This window comes from Vigna unguiculata, chromosome 9 (assembly GCF_037176805.1).
Source record: "Vigna unguiculata cultivar grain cowpea cultivar isolate G323 ecotype 2 chromosome 9, ASM3717680v1, whole genome shotgun sequence".
NCBI lineage: Eukaryota > Viridiplantae > Streptophyta > Magnoliopsida > Fabales > Fabaceae > Vigna > Vigna unguiculata.
The window spans coordinates 43,054,267-43,076,824 of NC_140800.1; the positions used below are offsets into that span (position 1 = coordinate 43,054,267).

Consider the following 22,558-nt stretch of genomic DNA (forward strand, 5'->3'; position numbering starts at 1 on the left):
TCATATATTACATTCTTTTATTCTATTTTGTTTGTTAATAAATTTTTATGTCATTGTAAATGATTGTAAGTAAAATATCAAAGTTCAAAATAGTGCCTAAAATGATCTTATCCATCAACAACTATTCTTTTCATAGACAAATTATATCTAATAAATATATAAAAGTATCATAATTATAATATAAAAACAATATCAATAAAAGGTGAAGTTTTAAACCCAAGAACTTAAAAAATGCGTGCATTTAGTCGTAGACAATTATTATGCAAATAGTTTAAGTCAGATAATAATTCTACGTTGTGGCCATAAACCATTTTTTTAAAATTGAACGAAATAATACTTTAAATTAATTTTTAATAAAAGAATAACTGCTTTTTACAGTCTAGTTGAATTTCGTTTTTTTAACACCATAGTTTACAAGATAGTTTACAATAAACCATGATAGTTTATCAGGTTTCCCTAAATTTCCTTAATATCATGAAAACTTAATTACGTTAAAAATGAGATCCTCGTCGTTGTTGTCTTTGACGAAACCAAAATAGCAAGGAAGAAATAGATGAAGTGCACATTTATCACTAAACAAAATATAGCTTTTGTATTTTTCACAGAATTGGCAGTGTCCGTTGCACAACTGAACTTTCAGGGACAATCCAAATCCTGTTTTGGAACCCAGATTTTATCTTTTATCAAAATTGTTGATCCATGATGCTCCACCCCTTTTTGGAGACACTAAAATTCTTACAACATCATCAGGTGTAAAAACTAAAATTACTTCCCCCCTTGGCCGAAACTATGAAGAACAGGCGGCCATGCTATTTCTTGGCTCATTTCCTTGGCTGAAAAATAAAAACAAAATAATATATGAAATCATATCATTAAATTCAGATAGAAATTGAAAAACCTGCACTGGATATGGAAGCAAACCTTTCTCCATATCTTGCGGCGTTCCAACATCTTCTCTTTCCCCTTTATGACTGCTGAAACATTCGGATTGACTAGAACTAGAAAACTGGCAATACGCTGAATTAAGATGTTCATAAATCTGGTCCATTCTCTGACAACGCTCATCTCTCCTATCCATGTCAATAAGAACCTAAAACAAACAAGTCAAGTAGTCGTACAAAGGAATAGAGTAGGGTAGGAATTGTAAGGGTAATTAAGTGAAAGTACCTGTGTTGCATTGTTCTTAAATATTGGCAGAAATCGTTGCCTACAATATTGGTGAAATAGTACAGTGCAGATCAGCAATGGAATGGTAAACCCTGATGCAACTGGTGACTCTTTTATGCCAAACACCCCAAGTGCAATAACTTGAGCGACGAGCAACGAAAGGACCGTTGTGTTGTGAGCAATGGGCCATAACTGTCCCCCGCTATCATATTTTTTAATATATACATTCAGAATCTGAAAATGCTAGTGTTAAGTCGAACCTTTTTTTCTATCATCATAAAAATTTACTACTAAACATTAAAAGTTCACTCATGTCATGATGTCACACAAGGTAGAGTAAAAATTTTTCTCTACGAAACTGCCCAAGGTGAATTTAAAGTGAAGAAACTGCCACACACACAGTAAACAAGATAATCAAATTCTATATCCAGCTTTCCAGTCAATTAACCAAAACCATACGCAGAAAGTGTCTTGTTTCTAAAGTTGCGGACATGATCTACAAAATGAGGCAAATCATTTTCTACGATTGTATTCTCAATCCGACTGATGTCTTCAGGCGACTAGTCTATCTGTTCTTATAGTCCAAAGGGAATCAAATTAAGCATTCACTTTGATCTTCTCTTATGCCAAGAATCCCTTCAAATTATATTCCTATTTCCACCTTGTAGCCCGATTCAATTTCGCGAACCTTGGTTTGAACTATGTAAGCTGTCCTATGGTTTATTTCAGCTACTCGTAACCACCATAATATTCCTTTCATTTATACCTCGTGCAACAATGCTATTTTGAGGCATTTCATCACAAAATGAGGTGGTTTAAAGCATTCATACCCCTGCTAAACGTTTTTGCATGTAAACATGGACGCAGAAATAGTTGCTGCTTTCACAAGATAAACTACAAAATGTCAGAATAAAACCTCGAGTGATGCATTGATATCACACTACACCATGGTAAAAGAAAACGCATTCAACCTTGTAAATTTTACTCGGAAAAAAAGGTGACACCAAAACTGTGGATTTCTGACCCCTGAACTCGTATTATCCCATCATAATAATTGCATTAAATATCACAATATAAATTTGCTTGAAAATTGTTACCACATGAAAATGTCAAATTGGAAAGGGATTCAAAATCTATCAATGCCCAAATTAAAACAGTTTAAAACAAAAAAATAATTTTTTTTATCAACAAATGTTAGTTATTAGTATTTTGGTCGAGGAAGAAGTTGAATTCACAACCTCTCCGATCTTCCATACAAACCCATCAAACCAACCTTATAATTCTCAAGTGTTAGAGGGTAAAGTTTTCCACTCTCCCTTCCAACCTTACAACTAAGCCACCTTAAAACAAATATATGCCCACAAAGGTAAATGTGTATGCATATATAAAAGCATTAACGCAATTTAACTTCACGGTGAATCAAATTAAAAGGATCAAACCATGAAAGAAGTACTAACCTGGTTTCGGTAAACGAGGTATGCGAGTACGAAGTAGAACAACAAGAAGGGCAATATCAGGGGTGCCAGAATAGAACAGGTGAAGCCAAGGAATCCAAACAGTAAGATCCTTGGAACTTCTGTATGGTATGGAAAAGTTAGGAAGCCATTCATGGTATCTTCATTATACCCAAGTATGAATCTTTGGAACAGATTGCAAAAAAGCGGAAAGAGTTGCATAATTTCAAATGCCAAACTTGCCCAACCAGATGATAAAACATATGTTGTGAAGTAGGTAGCCTGTATGACATGAAAAAGTCACATTAAAGTGAAGAACTAATCATGGAAGAATTACTAATTCATTGATCTAAAAAAACTGAAGGGAAAAAAAAAAAAAAAAAGCTTAGTTTAACGATGCCAACAAAATTTATGCAAGTGAAGTCCACACAAGGGATACGCATTTCAATAGGCATTTGCCAAGTAAATATGGGCATCTCACCTGCGCAGGGACAGCCTTGGCAAGTTGGGAAGGTAATTCTGTTATACTACTAAATACTGCGAGTTGGCTGATAACAGACCCGGCAAAAACATTAACAAAAAAAACGTTCCAAATTTGGAAGTACAAAACTTTGGAGCATGCACTCTTCTTCCTTTCACTACGAGAAACACATCCCTCCATTGTTGAAAATAGCATCACCACTGGTGGAACAGCATATAAAAATAACACCAAAATCACACTTGGTAAGTAACCAGTCACCAGCTGAACCACAAATTTCCTGCAAAACAAACACTTGCTCAATTTACAATAATTTTTAAAACGGCTTAAGATTTAAATTAACAAGCTAACCTTCCACATCCTATGCACAAATAATCATCAACTACAATTTATAACAATCTCCCTTACAGAAAAACAATGTTCTGACATTCTTTATGTGTAACTCATGTATTTGAAATGAGACATATTGCACTGCTCTCGATTTTCAATAAGATTACATACTTGGATTTGTTTGTTGTAAGGAAATTGGGTCTTTGAATGAGATTTCCGTAGCAGATACAGGGAGGGTTTGGGTAGCTTTGCTGCGTTAATGTACAAATTTTACTTTGTTGTTTAATGTTTTGTTTTTATGCCAGTGAGTATCCTTTCATCCATCCACCCTTCTCGTTGTAAATATTTTCTGACTTAATGAATTATTCTTTTATCAGCAAAACAACGTGTATACGAGTGAAGTTATAAACGGAAATTAGGTGAAGTAGAAGGACAAATAATAAGTAACTTTAACAAGTATTTCAAATATAAAAACACCAGGTCAGAAAACAAACAGAGCAGATGGTACTAACTAATAAGCTCAATAGAAAGACAAATAAAATGAATTCTTCGCATGGTAAAAATGTTTTTACTAATAAGATCAACATTTAACTTTTCATGCATAATTATTTGTTTCCAAATTCTAATCCATAAATATTGTGAAAATGTTGTCCGTTGTGTAAATACAACAACTTACTTTTGAAGCATTCCTGACAGAAAAGGGAGCATTTTCTCAAGCTTCTCGAGTTGAGTCAATCCTTGGGCGAATGTGACAGGGATAAGGAATACAAGAACAAAGGTGACAGAAGCCGCAAATGTAGTTATCTTACGGATCCAAAGTTGCTTGTATGGTATGCAAAGGTTGGACCAGTAAACATCCTCTGGTTCAGGAGCTAGGTCTGTGACCCATTGCATAGGATTTGATGTTTGAAGACTTTGAGCAACCGTAAGAGCAGCATAACGGCTTTTAAAGAACACGAAAGCAGCTGCACATTCCTGTATTGAAGTCCAAACATGTCCATATTGTGTTTGTTAAATGAACACAGATTTGAAATGACATAAAATTGTGATTCTAGGACCAAAGCAGAGCAAGTATATGTGTACTTCTATAATTAGTGGCAAAACAAATATCCCGGTAATAACTGCTTCATTTGTGGCTTAATACATAAGTAGTAGATGTTACAAGTATTTTAACGTATCAGACCACCATATGTCGACACAGAAATTAGAGATATAATCAAATGCATATAATAAGCATGAGACGAAGTAACAAACCAGTGCAAAATATACGTTGAACCTTAAAATAAATTGAATATTTTCCACCACTTGTTACTTTCTTGCATTTCTTAGTTCTGGATACACATCTATCGATCTAATAGACAACGATCTTATGAGAATGACCCCAAATAACAGTATTTATAAGCTAATCACACCCTATGATATCCTTATCCAAAAGTCCAACCCTCCCAATAACTCACATTGTTAGGTTGAGGAACTTGAAAGATTTTTTTTCTCTCACGGCCCACCTTAAGCTAGGGCCTCTAGTTGGACTCTAACTAACGCATAGACCCACTTTACCATATACTAAAAGTTAATATATGATAAAGAAAGATCAAGCTCTTAAATAGTTAAAAAGAAATAGGCTTAAATACTGTGATAAGACCAGTATTTAAAACTACACATAAAGAGATACTTCTTATTCAATGAAGGTCTATTCCTTACCAATGTAGTAGGGAAATAGACAAGAACAACAATTTCAGATGAGGTATTTCGAGAGGCCTCACTCTCCACAACCTTTTCCCACCAAAACTGTGATACAACAACATAATCCCCCCACACACCTAAAATAGACTATTTATAATGTATGTTACAGGTATAAAACATAATTGTCCTAACTGCCTTGTTTTTTTCTTCTACTATGAATGTCAAACCTATCAATACTCCCTCCATGAAGTTTCACTTTGTCCTCAAGGTGAAATTCAGGAAACTCCTTGTTAATGCAAGTTGTCGCTTCCCAACTATTTTCAATGGTGGGAAGATGTTGTCACTTGGTTAAAACTTCCAATTCTCCTTGGCTATTTGGCCTTGTATCCAACAACTGCTCTGGATAAACTTTGAGAATCAATTCTTCTGTGGGTGTAGCAGGTAAGGCCTGGATGGTAGTAGCTAGCTGGACTGCTCTTTTTGAGGAGAGAAACATGAAATACTGGATGGATTATGCTGTGAGCGGGCAGATCCAACTTGACTGCCACCAACCTGATTTGCTCATTAATCTTGTAAGGTCCATACAACGTAGGACTGAGTTTTTCATTGGGTTTTCTAGCTAGGGCTGCAACTTAAGATAAACCCAATCACCAACTTGGTATTCCACTTCCCGCTTATGCTTGTGGCCTGAACTTGATTTTGATCTTGAGCTTTGCATAAATTCATTTTCAACTCCTTCAATATCTCATGACATTCCTATTGGAGTTGGTTAACACTTTCTACTCTAGATGGAATAGTAATACCCTTTAAATGCAAGGGAGGATCACGGCAATAAAGAGCCTTAAAAAGAGACATCTTTGCCGAAGCACTATAATTGGTATTAAACCAAAATTCAGTCCATGGCAACCACTGTGGCCATTGTCGAGGCTGAGAGCCTATCATACAATGAAGATAGGTTTCCAAACAACTATTAACAGCCTCTGTTTGACCATCCAATTGAGGATGGTAGGTTGTGCTAAATTTAAGCTTAGTGCCTGGTTGGCGAAATAACACACCAAAATTACTGAAGAACAACTAGTCTCGATCAAAACTATCATGGAAGGGAATCCATGTAATTTCACCATCTCTCTAAGGAATAACTAAGCCACATTTGTAGGGATGAGCCAGAGAAAAAAAGTGTGCATATTTTGTGAGTCTATCCACAACAACAAAAATAGTATCTTTTCCTCCAACCTTGGGTAATCCACCAATAAAATCCATAGATATGTAAGACCAAACTTAGGTAGGGATTAGCAATGGCTGCAAAAGACTAGCAAGGGTCAATTTTTTGTCTTGTTGCGTTGATACACATCACATTGCATGACAAACTCTTTAACATCTCTCCTCATGCCTTCCCGATAGACCACTCCGACCACCCTCTTAAAGGTTCGAAAATACCCATTGTGGCCTCCTAAAGGAGACTCATGTTGCTCCTTGATGATAAAAGGAATGTGAGAATACTTCTTGGGTAACACCAGTTTCCCTTGATAAAATAATCTCCCATTCTTCAATTTGTAGTCATCATGAGCTTTAGAATTCACCAAAAATTCTTGCATTAATGAAGTCAACTTAGCATCTTGTTGAACTTCTGCTTCCCAAGCCTCCCATTCATCTGTTTGAAACAAAGAGATAGCCATAAAATAATCCCTTCATGATAAAACATCATCCACTTGGTTTTCCTTTCAGGGTCTGAAACAATTTCAAAATCATACCCAACGAGCTTGGAAGCCCATTTAAACTATTCCTCAATCAACAAACACTACTCACCGAGAAATTTTAAACCAGAAAACAAAATGACTGCCCATAAGATAATGTTTCCCTAAGGCTTGCTAACCATTCCAACCCCAAAACAATGTGAGCACTTTCCAAATTGAAAACGAAAATTGCTTATTGAATTTGCAAACCCAGTAAATCTAGAATGAACCCTTGACACTTCCCTTGGCAATGCACCTTGTGCCCATCTCCCACCTCTACCACATGGAATTTTAGCTTCTTGCTTTAGCACACATTTAGGCATCAAATCTTTCAAAATTAAATTGTGGGAAGCTCCACAATCAGAAAATCGACCACTCTCAAATCTTCAATTTTCCCCCAAAGCTTCCAAAACTTCTTAGTTGTAAGCCCAACCATGGTACACAAAGATAATTGCAAGACCTATCTTTTTTCCTCCAAATCTTCTTCTTGATTAACAACATTGTCCTGCAAATCCACAAAACCAAACAAATCCTCCTCGGTCATAAGCAGCATGTGCAATTGTTTATTCCTGCACACATGACTAGGGCCAAACTTTTCGTCACACCAAAAACATAGCCCTTTCTTGATCTTTTCAAGCAATTCTTCTTTTGACAATTTACGAAAAGGAGCTCCTCTTAGCCGCTGCACTATTGGAGTACTACTCATGGTACTCGAAAATTCACTGCCTCCCCATTTTCTTTGCTGGAACTACAAGCAACCACTGAATTCCCTCCATCCCTTGAATAACTTATAGTCACAGAATACTATTTGTATCCATTATTGGTTCCGCTAACGTTTTGAGTTCCTCTTTTTGATGTGACCCTGCTTTTTTACTCCACCATTTGAGCCTTCATCATTAACACAACAAGATTGTTGGGTTCATACAACTTCACCTCAGCCTTGATATCTTCTTTCAACCCATTCAAGAAGGTGCCTACCAAATAGTCTTCCTCAATGCCCGACATACTGTTCAAACTGCTCAATGTACTCCTCCACTAAACCTGTTTGTCTTAATCCAATAAGAATTTCAAAAGGATCATCGGTTGAAATCTTCACACAACAACAACCTTGAAGGCAGCCTACGTAGGATTGGGATTGCACGTCTCCCACCACTGAAGCCAATTTAAGGCTTTCCCTTCTAATGCAATCAGGACTGCCAACATTCTTTCTTCCTCAATAACTTCCTTCAACCTGAAATGTCTCTTCAACCCGATTGGTCCATCCATAAGCCTCCTCTCCTGCAAAATCAGGGATGTCCAATTTCCTCCACCTTAAGGAAGACACCGAATGCCCCCTATCTTCCTCCCCTCTCGTTCCACTGCCTTTGTTCATCACAGAAACGTCGTTGGAAATTTTCCCTCTGCACGACATCTTTTCCACCACAACGGTGAGACCCCTAATCAAATCTTCAGGCCTCTGGAACCTCTTATGATTTTCATTTTCTGCTATGTCAAAATCTTGAACAAATTCTTGCACCATCTTTTAAAAGCCATCCATTCTTGTATTTACCATAACCTAACTTCCACCCCCACAAAACCAAGATCTATGCTTTGAATACCAGTTGATAAGAACAATATTTACAAGTATACAGAGAGAGATACTTCTTATTCAATGAAGGTCTATTCCTTATCAATGTATTAGGGAAATAGACAAGAACAACAATTAAAGCTGAGGTATTTCGAGAGGCCTCACTCTCCACAACCTTTTACCACCAAAACTAAGATACAACAACATAATCTCCCCACACACCTAAAACAGACTAATTATAATGTCTATTACAGCTATAAAACATAACTGTCCTAATTGCCTTGTTTTTTTCTTCTACCGACAATACCAAACCTATCATACTGTTTAAATAAAGAACCAGTCCATCCTAATCAGCTATATTAGTTGAGGAGCTGGTCCAAGAACGACTTTTGTTCCACTGACTAAAAAAGAGTGAAGCTTCTTTGCGATGCCTTCATTGTCATGTTCCTGCAGCTTAGATAAGTAACTTGCCTTTTCTATTTTCACATTAAAAGGTCATATAAATGATGGTGGGGAGCCTAGACATACTTCTACTAGAAATAGTTTATACTTGTTTCTAAGGTTTAAATTGGACAAATGATGTTGGGAGACCTAAACAAACATCTACTACAAATAGTTTATACTTGTTCATAAGGTTTAAATTGGACAAATGATGTTGGGAGGCTTAGAGAAACGTCTACTAGAAATAATTTATAATTGTTTCAGAGGTTTAAATTGGACAATGCGGCAGAAGAGAAAATAATAAGTGAATCATTAAAAATCAAATAGAGATTAAAGAGGTTTCACATATTCATATTAGATCAAGAAAATTCTTATCATGGGAGTTCACTAGATCACAAAAATGAAACGGACTAACACATTAATATTGTAATTATATAAATCAATCCAGCCAGAAATTGACCTTTTTTCTTGCATTTAAATGCACGTCAGAGTAGCCTGTTCTTCCATGTATACTATCGGTTTCATTAGAAATAATCTTAAAAGAATTAGTGGATCCTCCACAAAAGTAACATTGCGTAAAGCTTGGCTTACACGTCTGTTCCATTGAACCACAACCAGAACTGAGCATTTTACACATATATTCTGCATCATCCTAGCAGAAAAAGATTAAAAAAAAAACAAAAGTTTAAACAACAGTAATGTCAACAGAGAGAAGAATGCTTGAAAAGTCTATATTATTTTTGAAAGATTCTTAAGACCACAAGTGATATATAACAAGCCTGGGACCACAAGTGATATATATTTCGCACTAGTACTTCTTGAATCATAAATAAAAGCCTGATTACCCCATCAAATAGGGAAACAGGGAAAGATGTCATAGATATTAAGAAATTCCGCTAACTTCGTACAAATGAAATTCAATAATTATGACCATGATAAAATTCAGGAACTGAGGCATGTCACAGATAAATATGACCATGAAAAACATTCAATAACTAGGACCATGATAACTATTTATAAGCCTTCATTTAATAACTTGAGTTTTTTAGAGCATTTTCGTAACATAATGCCATAAAAACTACGACCACGTTGAGGGCACCTTAAATATAAGATCATCCATAAGTCTTAATCCAACAGCTTAAACTCTTGAAAGAGTTTATTCTTGATAATTTTATGCATAAATTTATTACGAATTCTGTATTGCGTAGCCTTGAAAGGCTTTGATGATATTTTTATCATCTCAAAATGGATATCAAAATGCAAAAAGAGGCGTATATGAAAATGTTGAAAAGAAAGGAAACCCGTCTCAACTAAAAGTTCCTAGGATTTGAACATTAAGAAAAAGAAGTACAGGAAAAAGTTCAACCAAATAACCAAATAAATTGCATAGCATGAATTCAAAAATTAAAGAAAAACAGAAACTTATTTCCATAAGCCTTGATACAAGCTAATTCACCTTGAACTATGAAAATATTTATGACATTAAAATAGAAAAAAAAAACTGTTGAAATATAAACTTGATTTTGGGCCTTACTTGTCTTAACAAAAAGCCTAAAAATCTAAGAATGTTTAACATGTTCTAGAGAGACATTTTAGAAGCATGTTCTACAAAGGATCTCTTTAGGATATCATTCTAGGGTAGTGTGTTGATATGCTAGTACCTGTGCAGAACGTCTAGAAAGGCACTTATTAGATTAAGTATGTGTTGGCAAAATCCTGCCTATAGGTTTATTAGGAACCACTAGTATAAATAGGGTGGTTGTCCTAGAGTTTGTGTCAAGTCCAGAAAACCTTGAAGTGATCAAATATGACTAAAATATCCCCTCCAAAATTCTAGTCTTCACATTCTTCAAAAATTCCCTTCATTACTAAAATACAATTTCAACAAATTGACATTAGAGCTTGAAGGTCCTATCTAAAGAGATGGCATGTAGCAGCATGGTTCTATTCCTAGTCCCAATTCTCAACAAGAGCAACTATTGACAATTGGGTCCTTATAAGATGAAGACTCTTCTAAGTGCACAAGATGTTCACGAGATAGTTGACCACATCGAACCAAAAAAAATGAGGATAATCTCTCTCAAACTCGAAGGGATATAGGTTGAAAGACTCGAGAAAGAGAGACAAAAAGGTTCTTTTTTTCAGTCTAACAAGGAACAGATGACTATATTTTGAGAAGATATTTGAAGCAATTTATATAAGATCAAAATATGATGTTTTAATTGTGTACATCAATGTAGATAATTTTATCTTTAAATGTAGCAATCCAAACACATTCAAGAAATTTAAGAGATGACAGAAGAGTTTGAAGTAAAGCAAGAAGACAAAGACATCTTTATCTCTCAAGAAAGCTATGCAAAGGTAACAAAAGAGTTTGAAGTAAAGCAAGAAGACAAAGACATTTTCACAACTCAAGAAAGTTATGGAAGGAGACGATTAAAAAGCTCAAGATGGATGACAGTAGTTTGGTCGATACACCAACAGAATGTGAAATGAAGCTAAAGATGCATAATAGAGCGGATCCCACACTTTTCAAGAACATAGGTTGAACCTTACGTTAGGATCGAACAACCAATTGTGAGACGACAAAGGAGGATTAAGGAACAATAAATTCTGGCTTGTACTATTCTCTATTACAAGCTTCTTTTATGCACTGATCGGTGATTGGAGAGGAGATATGGATGATCACAAGAGGACAATTGGCTTTGTGCTTTACATGGGAGACACTATCTTCACATGGATGTCAAAGAAGTAATCGATCATTACTCTTTCCACATGTGAATTGTAGTATGTGGTAGCTACCTCGTGTGTTTGTCATGCAATTTAGTTGCAAAATCTCGTAAAGGAGTTGAGTTCATCTCAAGAAGAGTAAACCAATATTTTGATGGACAACAAGTCAACTATATCTTTTGTCACAAAACTCATTTCAGTTTACCATGATGTAAGAACACTGATACGCACTGCGAGAAAGGACACATGACTAGAATATGTGAAGACCCATGATTTTGAAATATGAACTTGATTTTGGGCTTTAGTTTTCATAATACAAAGTCCAATTTCTAACTATGTTTAGAATATTCTAAAGACATTCTAGAAACATGTTCTAGAAATATATCTTTATAATGTAAGCCTAGAGTAGTACCTAGAAGGGTCTAAAATATATAAGTAGACTATTATTTGTGGTAAAGTTCTAGAAAAACAGTTGTATTCATTCAATTATGTGCCGGGAAAAAATCCTAATCATAACTTTACGAGGAGCACTAGTATTAAACCAATAGAACTAGAAGTGATCAACTGTATAAGTACCTCTTTCTCCCATTTTCCCTTTATCAAACTTGCCCTTCACTACTAAAATGGCATTCTCACAAAACTCCAGAAATATTCTGTAAACACAATAAAAATAGAAAAAAATTCAAAAAGAGACAAACCTTCAGTTTCTGGACTGCACCAGACTTATACACAATTTGGTGCGACAAATATGTTGTGGGGTGATAGAATGAAAAAAACTTTTTCACTGTTTCGCAGTATGATTGATCTGGAGACCAGGGTATTCCTCTGACAAGAATTGCAAAATGACTAGGATTTGGCTGGGATGAGGTAATATGCAGTAGCCGCAAATTAGTAATGCTTTTGTATTCCTGAATATTATTCCGCTTCATTAGTCAATATTTAAACATTTGAAAAATAAAGCATTGTTCACTCTGAAAACAGATAAAGAAATTAATCTTGCGATTTAATGTCACATGTCACAGCTCCTTACAAAGTAAAGAAGAGTACAAGCTGTTAAAGTTATGATGTATAATGCGAGACAATGAGCCCAAAGCCTGACATCAAGCAAAAGAATAAATACAATCAATAAGTAAGCAGTTTGTAGGAGTGTTCCAGATTGAAATCATTAACTATTCACACAATATCATCTAAAAATGGAAGTGAGAATAAATAATAAGAATGATTCTATCTCGAAACAATTCCAGTTGCTGTTAGAAGAAAAAGGTTAAGCTATCCCAATTAAATAATAAATAAGATCTAATTTTACTTAAATCATTTTAATTTATCATCTATATTTTAGATTTTGAGGCAACAAAAATTTTCTGAAGTTAACTAAATTCATTCCTATTGCCTATTTTCTTTTATCTAAAACTCTTCATTTTTTACCCAGTGTTTGAAAAATTATCATGTATTTGAAATATAATATATATATATATATATATATATATATATATATATTTAAGCTTTATTAAAGTTTGAAAGATTTTATAAGATGTGAAATTAATGTCTTAAGGGAAATTTTTTTTTAACATCTTTCATGTTTTCATTAAGATTTAACATTATGTTAATTAGTCATGCCCAAAAAAAAATTATCTTAAAGTAGTTCAAGAACTCACAACAAAGAAAAAACTATAACATATAAGAGAGAATAAATTTCATATTAGGAAATCGATTTGTAGTTATACTTAAACTGAAATAACATATAATCAACAGGTACAAAAGTTATCAGATCAAGAAATCACTTTTTTTTCCTGTTCATTGTTTCTCAGCTTCAACACAATATTGACTCTTTGACATAATGGAAATTCCCATTTAGAATAAAAGTAACGGGTTCATACCACTCGGAACCTTCTTTAACATTCTCAATGGTAAACACTTCCAGTGACTCAAAAGGTATATTCTTATGTATTCTGTCCCTACCATAATAATTCACTGGAAGCACTAGAATAGTGCAGATGACAGCAGCAACAGAAAATACTCTAATACTGAAAGAGAAAAATTGATACCAATAGTTAGTAAGCACTAGAGCCACAAAAATGAACAAAATTAGTTTCCACTTCATTTTTATGTACTTTTATGTGGATATTAACCATGGTTTTAATTCAGTAACGTAAAATAGTGCAGAAAGCAAACTCATCAAACCCAAACAAAGAAATTTACCATACTGAAATTATTAAAAACCGTAAAATTCCGTAGCGGGCATCAAACTCAAACAAGTAAATTTACCAAACTGAAACTAATAAAGACGGTAAAACTCCATAGAAGGACCATTATTACCAAAAGCTACTTTGGTGACTGGATAACTCAAACTGACTTACCTATATCAATTAAGCATAATTTATAGTCAACGTAGTATCTATTCTGTGAGCACAAGTCTCAGTTCCAGTTATTATTGCACAAAGTGTTTATCTTCATTTATTTCAGAGACAAACAAATCATAAAAGTGTTGTGCTCACATTGGGCATTTTAAAAAATATTGATCAGAGTTTTTGTGGGTGCATAATGTCATGCCTAATATTATAATGATTGAGCCTAACAATATACCATCTATTCAATTGTACTTATTTAAGATTAAGATATCTTCACTCTGTAGGTGAGGGCATCTTGTGGATTTCAGATTAAAACTACAGTGTAAGCATTTCTTTAAAGACATGCAGCTTTGAAAAGTTTCAATTTTAAAATGATTGAGCAACCTGAACACAACCATCCTGCTAAAAACCACAGCATCCAAGCCACCGGTAGTCAACATTTCCTCTTGAGTCGTTTCCCATGCTTTCATTACCCAAGTAGGAGAGGGAACAAATCTATCCAAACAAAGATCCCTGCTTTTCGAACACCTGGAAGCTAACCTTTTTCCAAAGTACACATTGACATTGCTGGGCTGTTTTCTTAATATTGAATAGAGTGAAAAGAGCACCACGCACACGGCAATATTAATTCCAGCAGAGGTTAAAAGAGCAGCAATGTCCATCTCTGCCTACTGAGGCAAGCTTGACTGATCTCATTACCCAAGAAGAAAGACACAAGACATTCAAATCAAATTCACCACCTGAATGAATAATGTTCCAATTAAGGGCCCGGTAAATATGGATTTCTTAGGACAAGTTCAGGAAAGCAGCATATGTTATTCCCTTTAATTATTTGGTTAAGTTGCACCTTAACATGTGCGAATTTAACCTCAAAAACAGTAGTAGAATATACCGAGAAGCAAAGCTTTTTCAAATAAAAGAGAATGATCATTCAGCTGAAACTTGCATACATCAAGACCAATCAAGAGACGTAAAGTTTAAATGCAAAAGCAGCATGGGATCAAGTATTATAAACCTTTCATCATAATAACTAATACCCTCACGCAATCTACCAAGGAATACCAGAGAGACTATATGTTTCGTAAAAATGATATTGTGACTATTCCTTGTTTTCATGAAATCGTAGTTAAAGCCGGTAGTGTACTCAACTAAAAGGAAAATATAAAAAGGGTTTAAAAAAACTTGTGCAGTAAATTACTAACTTAGAAGGAAAGGGGAAGGATGGGTTGCCATTAAGTTCAACTGAACAGGTTTCAAATAAACACTAAATAGTGAAACTGAATAAATTTAGGCACCAATGAAAACAGATATTTCATATATATATATATATATATATATATATATATATATATATATATATATATATATATATATATATATACATATATGTATAACATATGACCAAACAGACTAACTTTGTTTACGGAAACAATGATTCGTAATGACATCATCATTTAAGCCAATCGCAATGGATTTCACCTCGCCTCGAGTCAAGAGAGTAAACAAAACAGCATAATAGAGAAGCCCGAAAACAATCCATGAAATGAAAGAGATCGGTGTGTACGCACATAGTTGGCAACACTAAGGAGATCAACATGCACATCATCACTTTAAAATACAAAACATTTGTGCGGTACAAGTATATATTTATACTATCATTCAATGTTGATACAACTAGAGAGTAACATGCGCACACAAGCATTCGTAATGAGGGAAATATCTGATAGATCAAATGCAGTTACGGAAACAATCGAGAAAGAAGATACCTGGAAGGGATAAATAATTCTATGTGAAGGATGTGTAATTAGGGGGCGAAAGGGGTGGAGAAAGCACAATGTCGAAGAAAATAGAAGGTGGAGGGGCTTCGCCTTCACGGAAGGTTTTGTGCAGAAACCGATAAGCGAAACCCTAACAGTTTTTGCGTTTTTTTCTTCTTTAATTATGCTCTTCGAAAGATGAGAAGAAGGTGGTGGATAGTTAAACATGGAATCGCTTCAAAATCGTGTAAGTGCGTCGCTCTCTCTTTCCTTTGCAGCCAGCCAACACACGAATAGCGTGAGTAACGGATTCTCCACGTGCCCAATCCCACATGCCAGAATGGCCACCAAAGATTTGTTTCATACCACGCATTTCCCAAACTCTTAATTTTCGAATCGTACGGGATGTCACGTCAGCGCATGGGATACTGTTATGTTAGAACAAAAATACTCTATTATATAGTTGTTGACTTTTACACCACGACAAAATTATAATCATATTTTACCCTATTCAGGTGTTTAACAAAATCCCTGCTTATTAAAAAACGTTCTCGAAAATTGTTTCTCCTTTTTTTTTTATATAACCCTTGTAAATATTTAAAATGAATCACGAGAAATTGTTTTCTTTAATCCATTTATATTCACTCAGCATACAAATTCACTGATATTAATAATAATTCTTTTAAAAATATTCTTAATTAAATATTTAAAATAAATCATGTGAAATTATTTTCTTGAATTGATTTATATTCACTCGGCGTATAACAAAATCTCTTATGACTTTGAAACAATGATAAAACTATTCACAAATTCAAACGATCGCTGGATTAAAATCTAAATAATTTTAATTGTCCCACTTAGATCCTGAAATTATGGTTATTAAATTTTGTTAAATTGGTAATAATATTTTTTGTACAATTTTTGTATTAACTGATCATGTAAATGTTCACAAAACATGTAAACTTTCAAAAGGCCTTAACTTTTCTTTCTTTTCAATTGAGAAAAAATGGCTTTTGACAAAACTGTATCGATTTTAAATTGCGATATTTTACACTTTTATTCTTTGTTTAAATGTTATTTCATGATAGAAAATAAATAAATCAAATATTACTGTTGTCTAAAACATTATAATTGTATTTCCCATACACTTAAATATACCAAAAATATACTTATATAGTTGGTGTATTTAAATATAAACACCTGTTTATGCAACAAATGAGATAATATATAAACAAGTAATTAGATAATGAACGAGATAATAACTTGCGCTTAGATAAAGAAAAATTATATTATCACTATCTTTTAGTGTAGTATTGGTCATTATTTAAAAAAAAAAAAAAAAAAATATATATATATATATATATATATATATAATAATACATTAATTTGATGATTTATTTCAAATCACGTCATAAAATAAAGATAAGAATAAAAAAAATTATAGATAAAAATGAGAAACAATAAATATAGATATCTTCTAAAAGTTGTTTGTCTTCAATTTTCTAACCACATTAACTGTCGATCCGGTTTTTGGTGATGATAACTTTAACTATGTTTAGTTATTTTTATTTCCTCAACTAAATTTGGTTTTTGAATTTTTTTTTTATTGGCCTAGTTTGAAGTTGCTCTAAGTTTTCACATCTATTTTGAACTATATGACCTAAATTCATTATTTTTATTTTTAGCGTTAAGTATACGTCTCCTTTTTTCATTGTTTATATATATATATATATATATATATATATATATATATATATATATATATATATATATATATGTGTGTGTGTGTGTGTGTGTGGAGAAGAGGAAAGTTACTTTATTAAAACCCAATTATATTTTTTCAATTAATTTAGAATTTATGGAGTATTCTTTGGAATATAGAAATTAATCAAACGTAGTACATTAAATAATTTTCTAGTAATAACATTTCCATAAATTGCATTTCAAAGAATATAAAATCACAGGTAGAAAGAATCTCCTCTTCAACATAATTTATTGCAGTAGAATATTTTAGAAATTCACTATTCATCACCTTGCAATAATCTGGAAATGAACTGAAAAGAAGATCAATGAAGCATACGAGTTCCCTTCCCTCACTTAGCAATTGACCCTCACAGATTGCTCACAAGTACAACCGTTGTTGTTGACAACAGCGACGGTGGAATCTATAAAAGCCTTCATTCGGCGCATTGCAACTTTTAACGTGGCTTCGGACATGTTGGCAAAACATACCCTAAACCACCCAGGTTCGGAGCAGTGGCAAGAAGAACCAGGAGATATGTTCAACCCAACATGGCAAAGAATCATCATCCAAAGCTCCTTCTCTGCCTCAAAAGTCGCAGAGCTTAACAAATGTCTCATGTCCACCCAACAGAACAACCCTGCATTGCTTTTCAAGCACCGAATCCCTGCGTTTCTCAGACCACAAACCAGCATCTCCATGCGCCTCTTCACTCTCCTCCGACTCTCTTCAATGTAATCAAAACTGAACTTCTTGTCCTTCAGCACGTTGGCCACCAAATGTTGAGTCTGTGATGAAACCAACCCAAAGCTTGACATTTTCGTTGCAGCGGCCACCACCGTTTCGTTTTCTGAGTAAATCATCCCCACCCTAAATCCCGGTACTCCGAGGTCTTTGGAGAGACTGTATATTATGTGTGTACGATTCCGAATGTCGTTGATGCTACTTGTTCTCTCGTTCACGACTTCCATTATGCTCACGAATTCGGGTGCGTCGAAGACCGTGCCCGAGTAGATTTCGTCGCTGATTATGTGAATGTTCTTCTCGATTGCGAAATCAATTAGATGGTTAAGTTCCGCTCTGGTCATTGTTGTCCCTAGTGGGTTCGAGGGGTTAGTTACTAAGACCCCTTTCACTTTGAGATTCAATTTCTGTGCCTTTTTATAGGCTTGTTTTAAAGCAGAGGAAGTGATTCTGAAACCGTTTGAACTTGAGCAATGCAGTGGAACAATCTCAACCCCTGTTCTCCATTTCAGATCTCTATCAAACCTGTCCGATTAAAATAAATAACAATATAAAATTATTTTACACATTTTTACAAAAATGTGTAAAATTAATTAAATAAATATTTAAGTTTAGTCCAAATTATGGTTAGGTAAAAGAGAAGAATTTATACCCGGGATAGTAAGGTGTGGGAAGAATGAAAGCCTCTCCTGGATGAGCAAGGCAAAACATCATAATCTCATTAGCAAGAGTGGCACCAGCGGTAAGGACCAGCTTCTTTGGATCAAATTTTATTCTACTGCCTCTTATTTTCGACATAAATTCCACCAGTTCCTTCAAGGGACCAGAACAGGTTAGAAACTAATTATTCGTCTTTTAAATTCAAATATAAACTACACAAACTTCAAAAGTTAAATAATATATTTGTTAACTATTTTAAATATCTTTTTCCTATCGAGTTACGCTTTACTCTAACTGTCAACCCCGTTATTTTATTTTTAAATGCGTTTCTTTATATAATTGATATTAAATGATTTTTTATATAATAATAACAATATTAAATTGATTTGTGATTAAGATTAATCTCTAGCATTAGTATTATGGCAATCAGATTTTAAATTAGTCTTTAATTAAATTAGTAACCAATTTTATTCTTTTAGAAACTAGTAACTTAATTTAAAAAATCATAATTTTTTATTAACGATAGATCTTGTGATACAAAATGTCTCCAAATAATACATACAATATTTAACTAATTGAAAAATACTAAATAAAATTTCATTTTGCATATATTTATTTTAACTCGACATGTGTTACATAAATATGTTCATATTGTTTTCAATAAAAAAAAATGGACTTGTTTCGAATTATCTACGAAATAATAATCAACACGAGTTACAAAGATAATTTTCTTTTAATTAAACGAGTGTAAAGTATAGTCGCATCATTGTACCAGAGTTTTATCTCTTCTTTTCTTTCCTTTTGTGTTGACTTTTTTTCTTACACTGATGACTTTCATGATCAAGTACAAATAACCATTGTAGCGCAAACATGTTATGTTGGACGTGAGAAAAGTCTTCACATATCGTCTAAGAAAACTATCAGTGAACACACCTTAACAGTATATATAGTACAACTTTTGAAAAGAGAATGATTACATTACATGTAAGAAAATGGTGCACCTCTGTAGGCCAAGTATTAAAGAAAAAACATAGATACAATATTACGCTTCTTTTAGTTAAAAATAGAGTTATAATTGATTATATCACGTTAGACCAAACTTAAATTTTACTCACTTTCGCATATAATCGATATGAATAGTAGATAATCGATTGTTTCATATTGTTTTTGAAAAACTTGACCTTTAAAAAATACTCAATTATTTCTAACAATAATCAATTATGTTAATTTTTATTCCAATTAAAAAGAAGCTCACATTCGTAAAGAATAAATTAAGCTTAATAATTATCAATTATATTTTAAAAATATATATTAAGAGATTATATTTAAACATTAATCAATTATATGAGTTGTTACTTCAAAATTTTCTTAAAAAGAAAGTTATAACTCTTTTACACACAATTTCACATGAGCTCACATAATTTTAAAAGAAAAAGTCTGTTTATTATTTCCTACTGTTTATTTTAAACTCTTGAAAACATAAAATAAAGTGAAATATAATGTTGCTTCTTGTAAGTGAAAATAGAAAATATACTTTCTCATATATGATGTACCTCTATTTTTTTACCCATTAGAATTGAACTAGTAATAGATATATCATTTATTCTACTTAGTTATAGCAATTATAACAATATATTGATATTCATACATACATATCCACACAAACGGTAGGTCTTATAGTTAGATATTCAATGGCCAAAAGAAAAAACAGTAAACTAACCAATAATTTATTTTAATTCTATTATGTGAATATAATAATATTATTACATTTGTTACTATTGTAATATAACTATTTCTATTTCTCACTATATCCCAATTTTCCTTAATAAACGCATATTAAAAAAACACACACATGAAAGTTAATTATAAAAGGAAAAAAGAAATACCACGCAATTCCCTTATTAACAGAAACACTTGTGTCTTACCTTTTTTAAAGCAGGTAATCCATGGTAATCTTGAAACAGAGCAAGCTCTCTAAATACAGAGATCCCGTCTTCCTTCATCCCCAAAATATCAGGATTTCTCTCAACCCATGATTCAAGAACGTCAAATGAAAGCTGCAAAATAAGAAAGTTCAGTAAACATCTAACTATACCTACAATAAACAGAGACATGTGACAGATCCAAGTGAAAACAATAAGTTTTCTTTTATTATTATTTTAGGGTCAATTTTAAGTAAAATTTGTAAAAATAAGTTCGTTTAAAATTTTTTTGCAAGATGGGGTCAAGTCGTCAGGGTTGAGGACGACATTAAAGATGAAATCGTCCTCTATCCAGCCAATTTTTTTTTTTTTTCAAAAGATGAAACCGTGCTATGGAGGCCACTTTTTATTTATATGAAAAGTGAAATTTTCCTCACATAGGACTTCATTTTTCATTTTTTGTTTGATGTTGAAATTTTAAATTTTTATTTTACGTTCCTTTTAAATGCAAAATTTAAGTCGTTTTATTAAAACGATTTCCTTTAAATACAAATTAAGTCATTCCGACATTTTCTAGTTTGTATTTAATATACATTAAAATCAGTCTGATTGTCAAAGATTTTCATTAAATATTTATTAATTTTTCTATAAATATTATAAATAAAATGTTGTGAGATGTCATTAAATATGCTAATAACGTAAAGTAAAAATTTAAAACTCCAAGTTCACATTAAAAAATGTGAAAAGTGAAGTCGTCTTGTACAAAGACGACTTCACTTTTCATATAAATAGAAACCAGCCTCTCACATCACGGTTTTACTTTAAAAAAACAAAAATTGGTTGGGTGGAAGACGACTTCACCTTTAACGTCGTCCTCCACTTTGATGACTTAACTCCATTTTGAAAAAAAATTTAACTAATCCATTTTTACAATTTTTTCTTAAAATCGATCCTAAAATAAAAAAAAAAACGAAAACAATATGTTGAAAGGGACAAATATATAAAATTAAAGAAATAAAATAATATTTTTATATACTTCATAATATATATATATATATATATATATATATATATATATAGCCGCTCTCCAAAGAAATTTACATGTGCACCGCACTCAGAAAACATTGTGTTGACATATCCCAACCCCATGTTGCAAGGTCAACTGGTCAAGCATGGTTGTAAATAAAAGCTTCAAACATTCTCGTGTCTTTCTGTGGGGACTTTTTTGTTTACTTTTCTTGTTTGAGGCCACATTTTCTTCTTTTTTTAAGATATTTCTTATGAACATGAAGCAGATCTATATTTGATAATCCAACTTTTAATCACAGGTTGAACAGATATAGGTAATAGGTGTTAGTAGAGGAAAGAAGGAAATGAATTAAGTTAACCTGATTCTCTGCAAGTCCCATCTGAATGATTCCGGTTGGGTTTCGAATGAGGTGATAAGGATTCTTGTTGTACTCTTGCCATCCTACAAAGTAAGAAGAGTCTTCGCCATGACACTCCTCACTAGCCTTCCTAGACAGCATGTCTGTTAACACTAAATCCAGCGAAAGAGTGTCAGTGGTGAAAGATAATGTTTGAACGTGTGGTGTGGTGTGGTGTCATGAATATAATGGTCTGCTAGGGTTGTGTATTTATAAGGGCGAGAACTTAGAGACATCAACCCGACAATGGGAATGAACTCCTCCATTCACATCATCAAGTCAGGCATCAAATGAAAACATTACTATTTATATTAATTAATTGTTATATATATTTTTATTAAATTTAAAATTTTTTTCGATGAAGATTTTTTAAAAC

The 22,558-nt window shown here is 33.1% G+C and overlaps 2 protein-coding genes across 4 annotated transcripts; both read right to left on the reverse strand.

The window, feature by feature from the left end:
- Nucleotides 1–550: 550 nt before the first annotated feature.
- Nucleotides 551–15,975, reverse strand: LOC114162707 (hyperosmolality-gated Ca2+ permeable channel 2.1-like). 3 transcript variants are annotated; one of them, XM_028046667.2, is made up of 12 exons: nt 15,698–15,961; nt 14,316–14,671; nt 13,461–13,607; nt 12,614–12,677; nt 12,282–12,491; nt 9,314–9,505; nt 4,106–4,404; nt 3,103–3,379; nt 2,625–2,903; nt 1,168–1,401; nt 922–1,090; nt 551–833 (listed from the first exon to the last, which is right to left on the reverse strand). In XM_028046667.2, exons 2-12 carry the CDS (start codon nt 14,591–14,593, stop codon nt 766–768), a joined length of 2,217 nt encoding a protein of 738 aa, XP_027902468.1. In that variant the 5' UTR covers nt 14,594–14,671; nt 15,698–15,961; the 3' UTR covers nt 551–765. The 3 variants fall into 3 exon arrangements, with proteins under 3 accessions (XP_027902468.1, XP_085523003.1, XP_027902469.1); XM_085666877.1 differs by lacking the exon at nt 9,314–9,505 and having other exon boundaries at nt 15,698–15,962; XM_028046668.2 differs by lacking the exon at nt 551–833 and having other exon boundaries at nt 926–1,090; nt 1,168–1,369; nt 15,698–15,975.
- A 1,699-nt stretch (nt 15,976–17,674) lies between these two features.
- Nucleotides 17,675–22,284, reverse strand: LOC114162708 (1-aminocyclopropane-1-carboxylate synthase 9-like). Its single transcript, XM_028046669.2, has 4 exons — nt 22,144–22,284; nt 20,759–20,890; nt 18,826–18,986; nt 17,675–18,698 (listed from the first exon to the last, which is right to left on the reverse strand). Exons 1-4 carry the CDS (start codon nt 22,282–22,284, stop codon nt 17,786–17,788), a joined length of 1,347 nt encoding a protein of 448 aa, XP_027902470.1. The 3' UTR covers nt 17,675–17,785.
- Between the last annotated feature and the right edge of the window lie 274 nt (nt 22,285–22,558).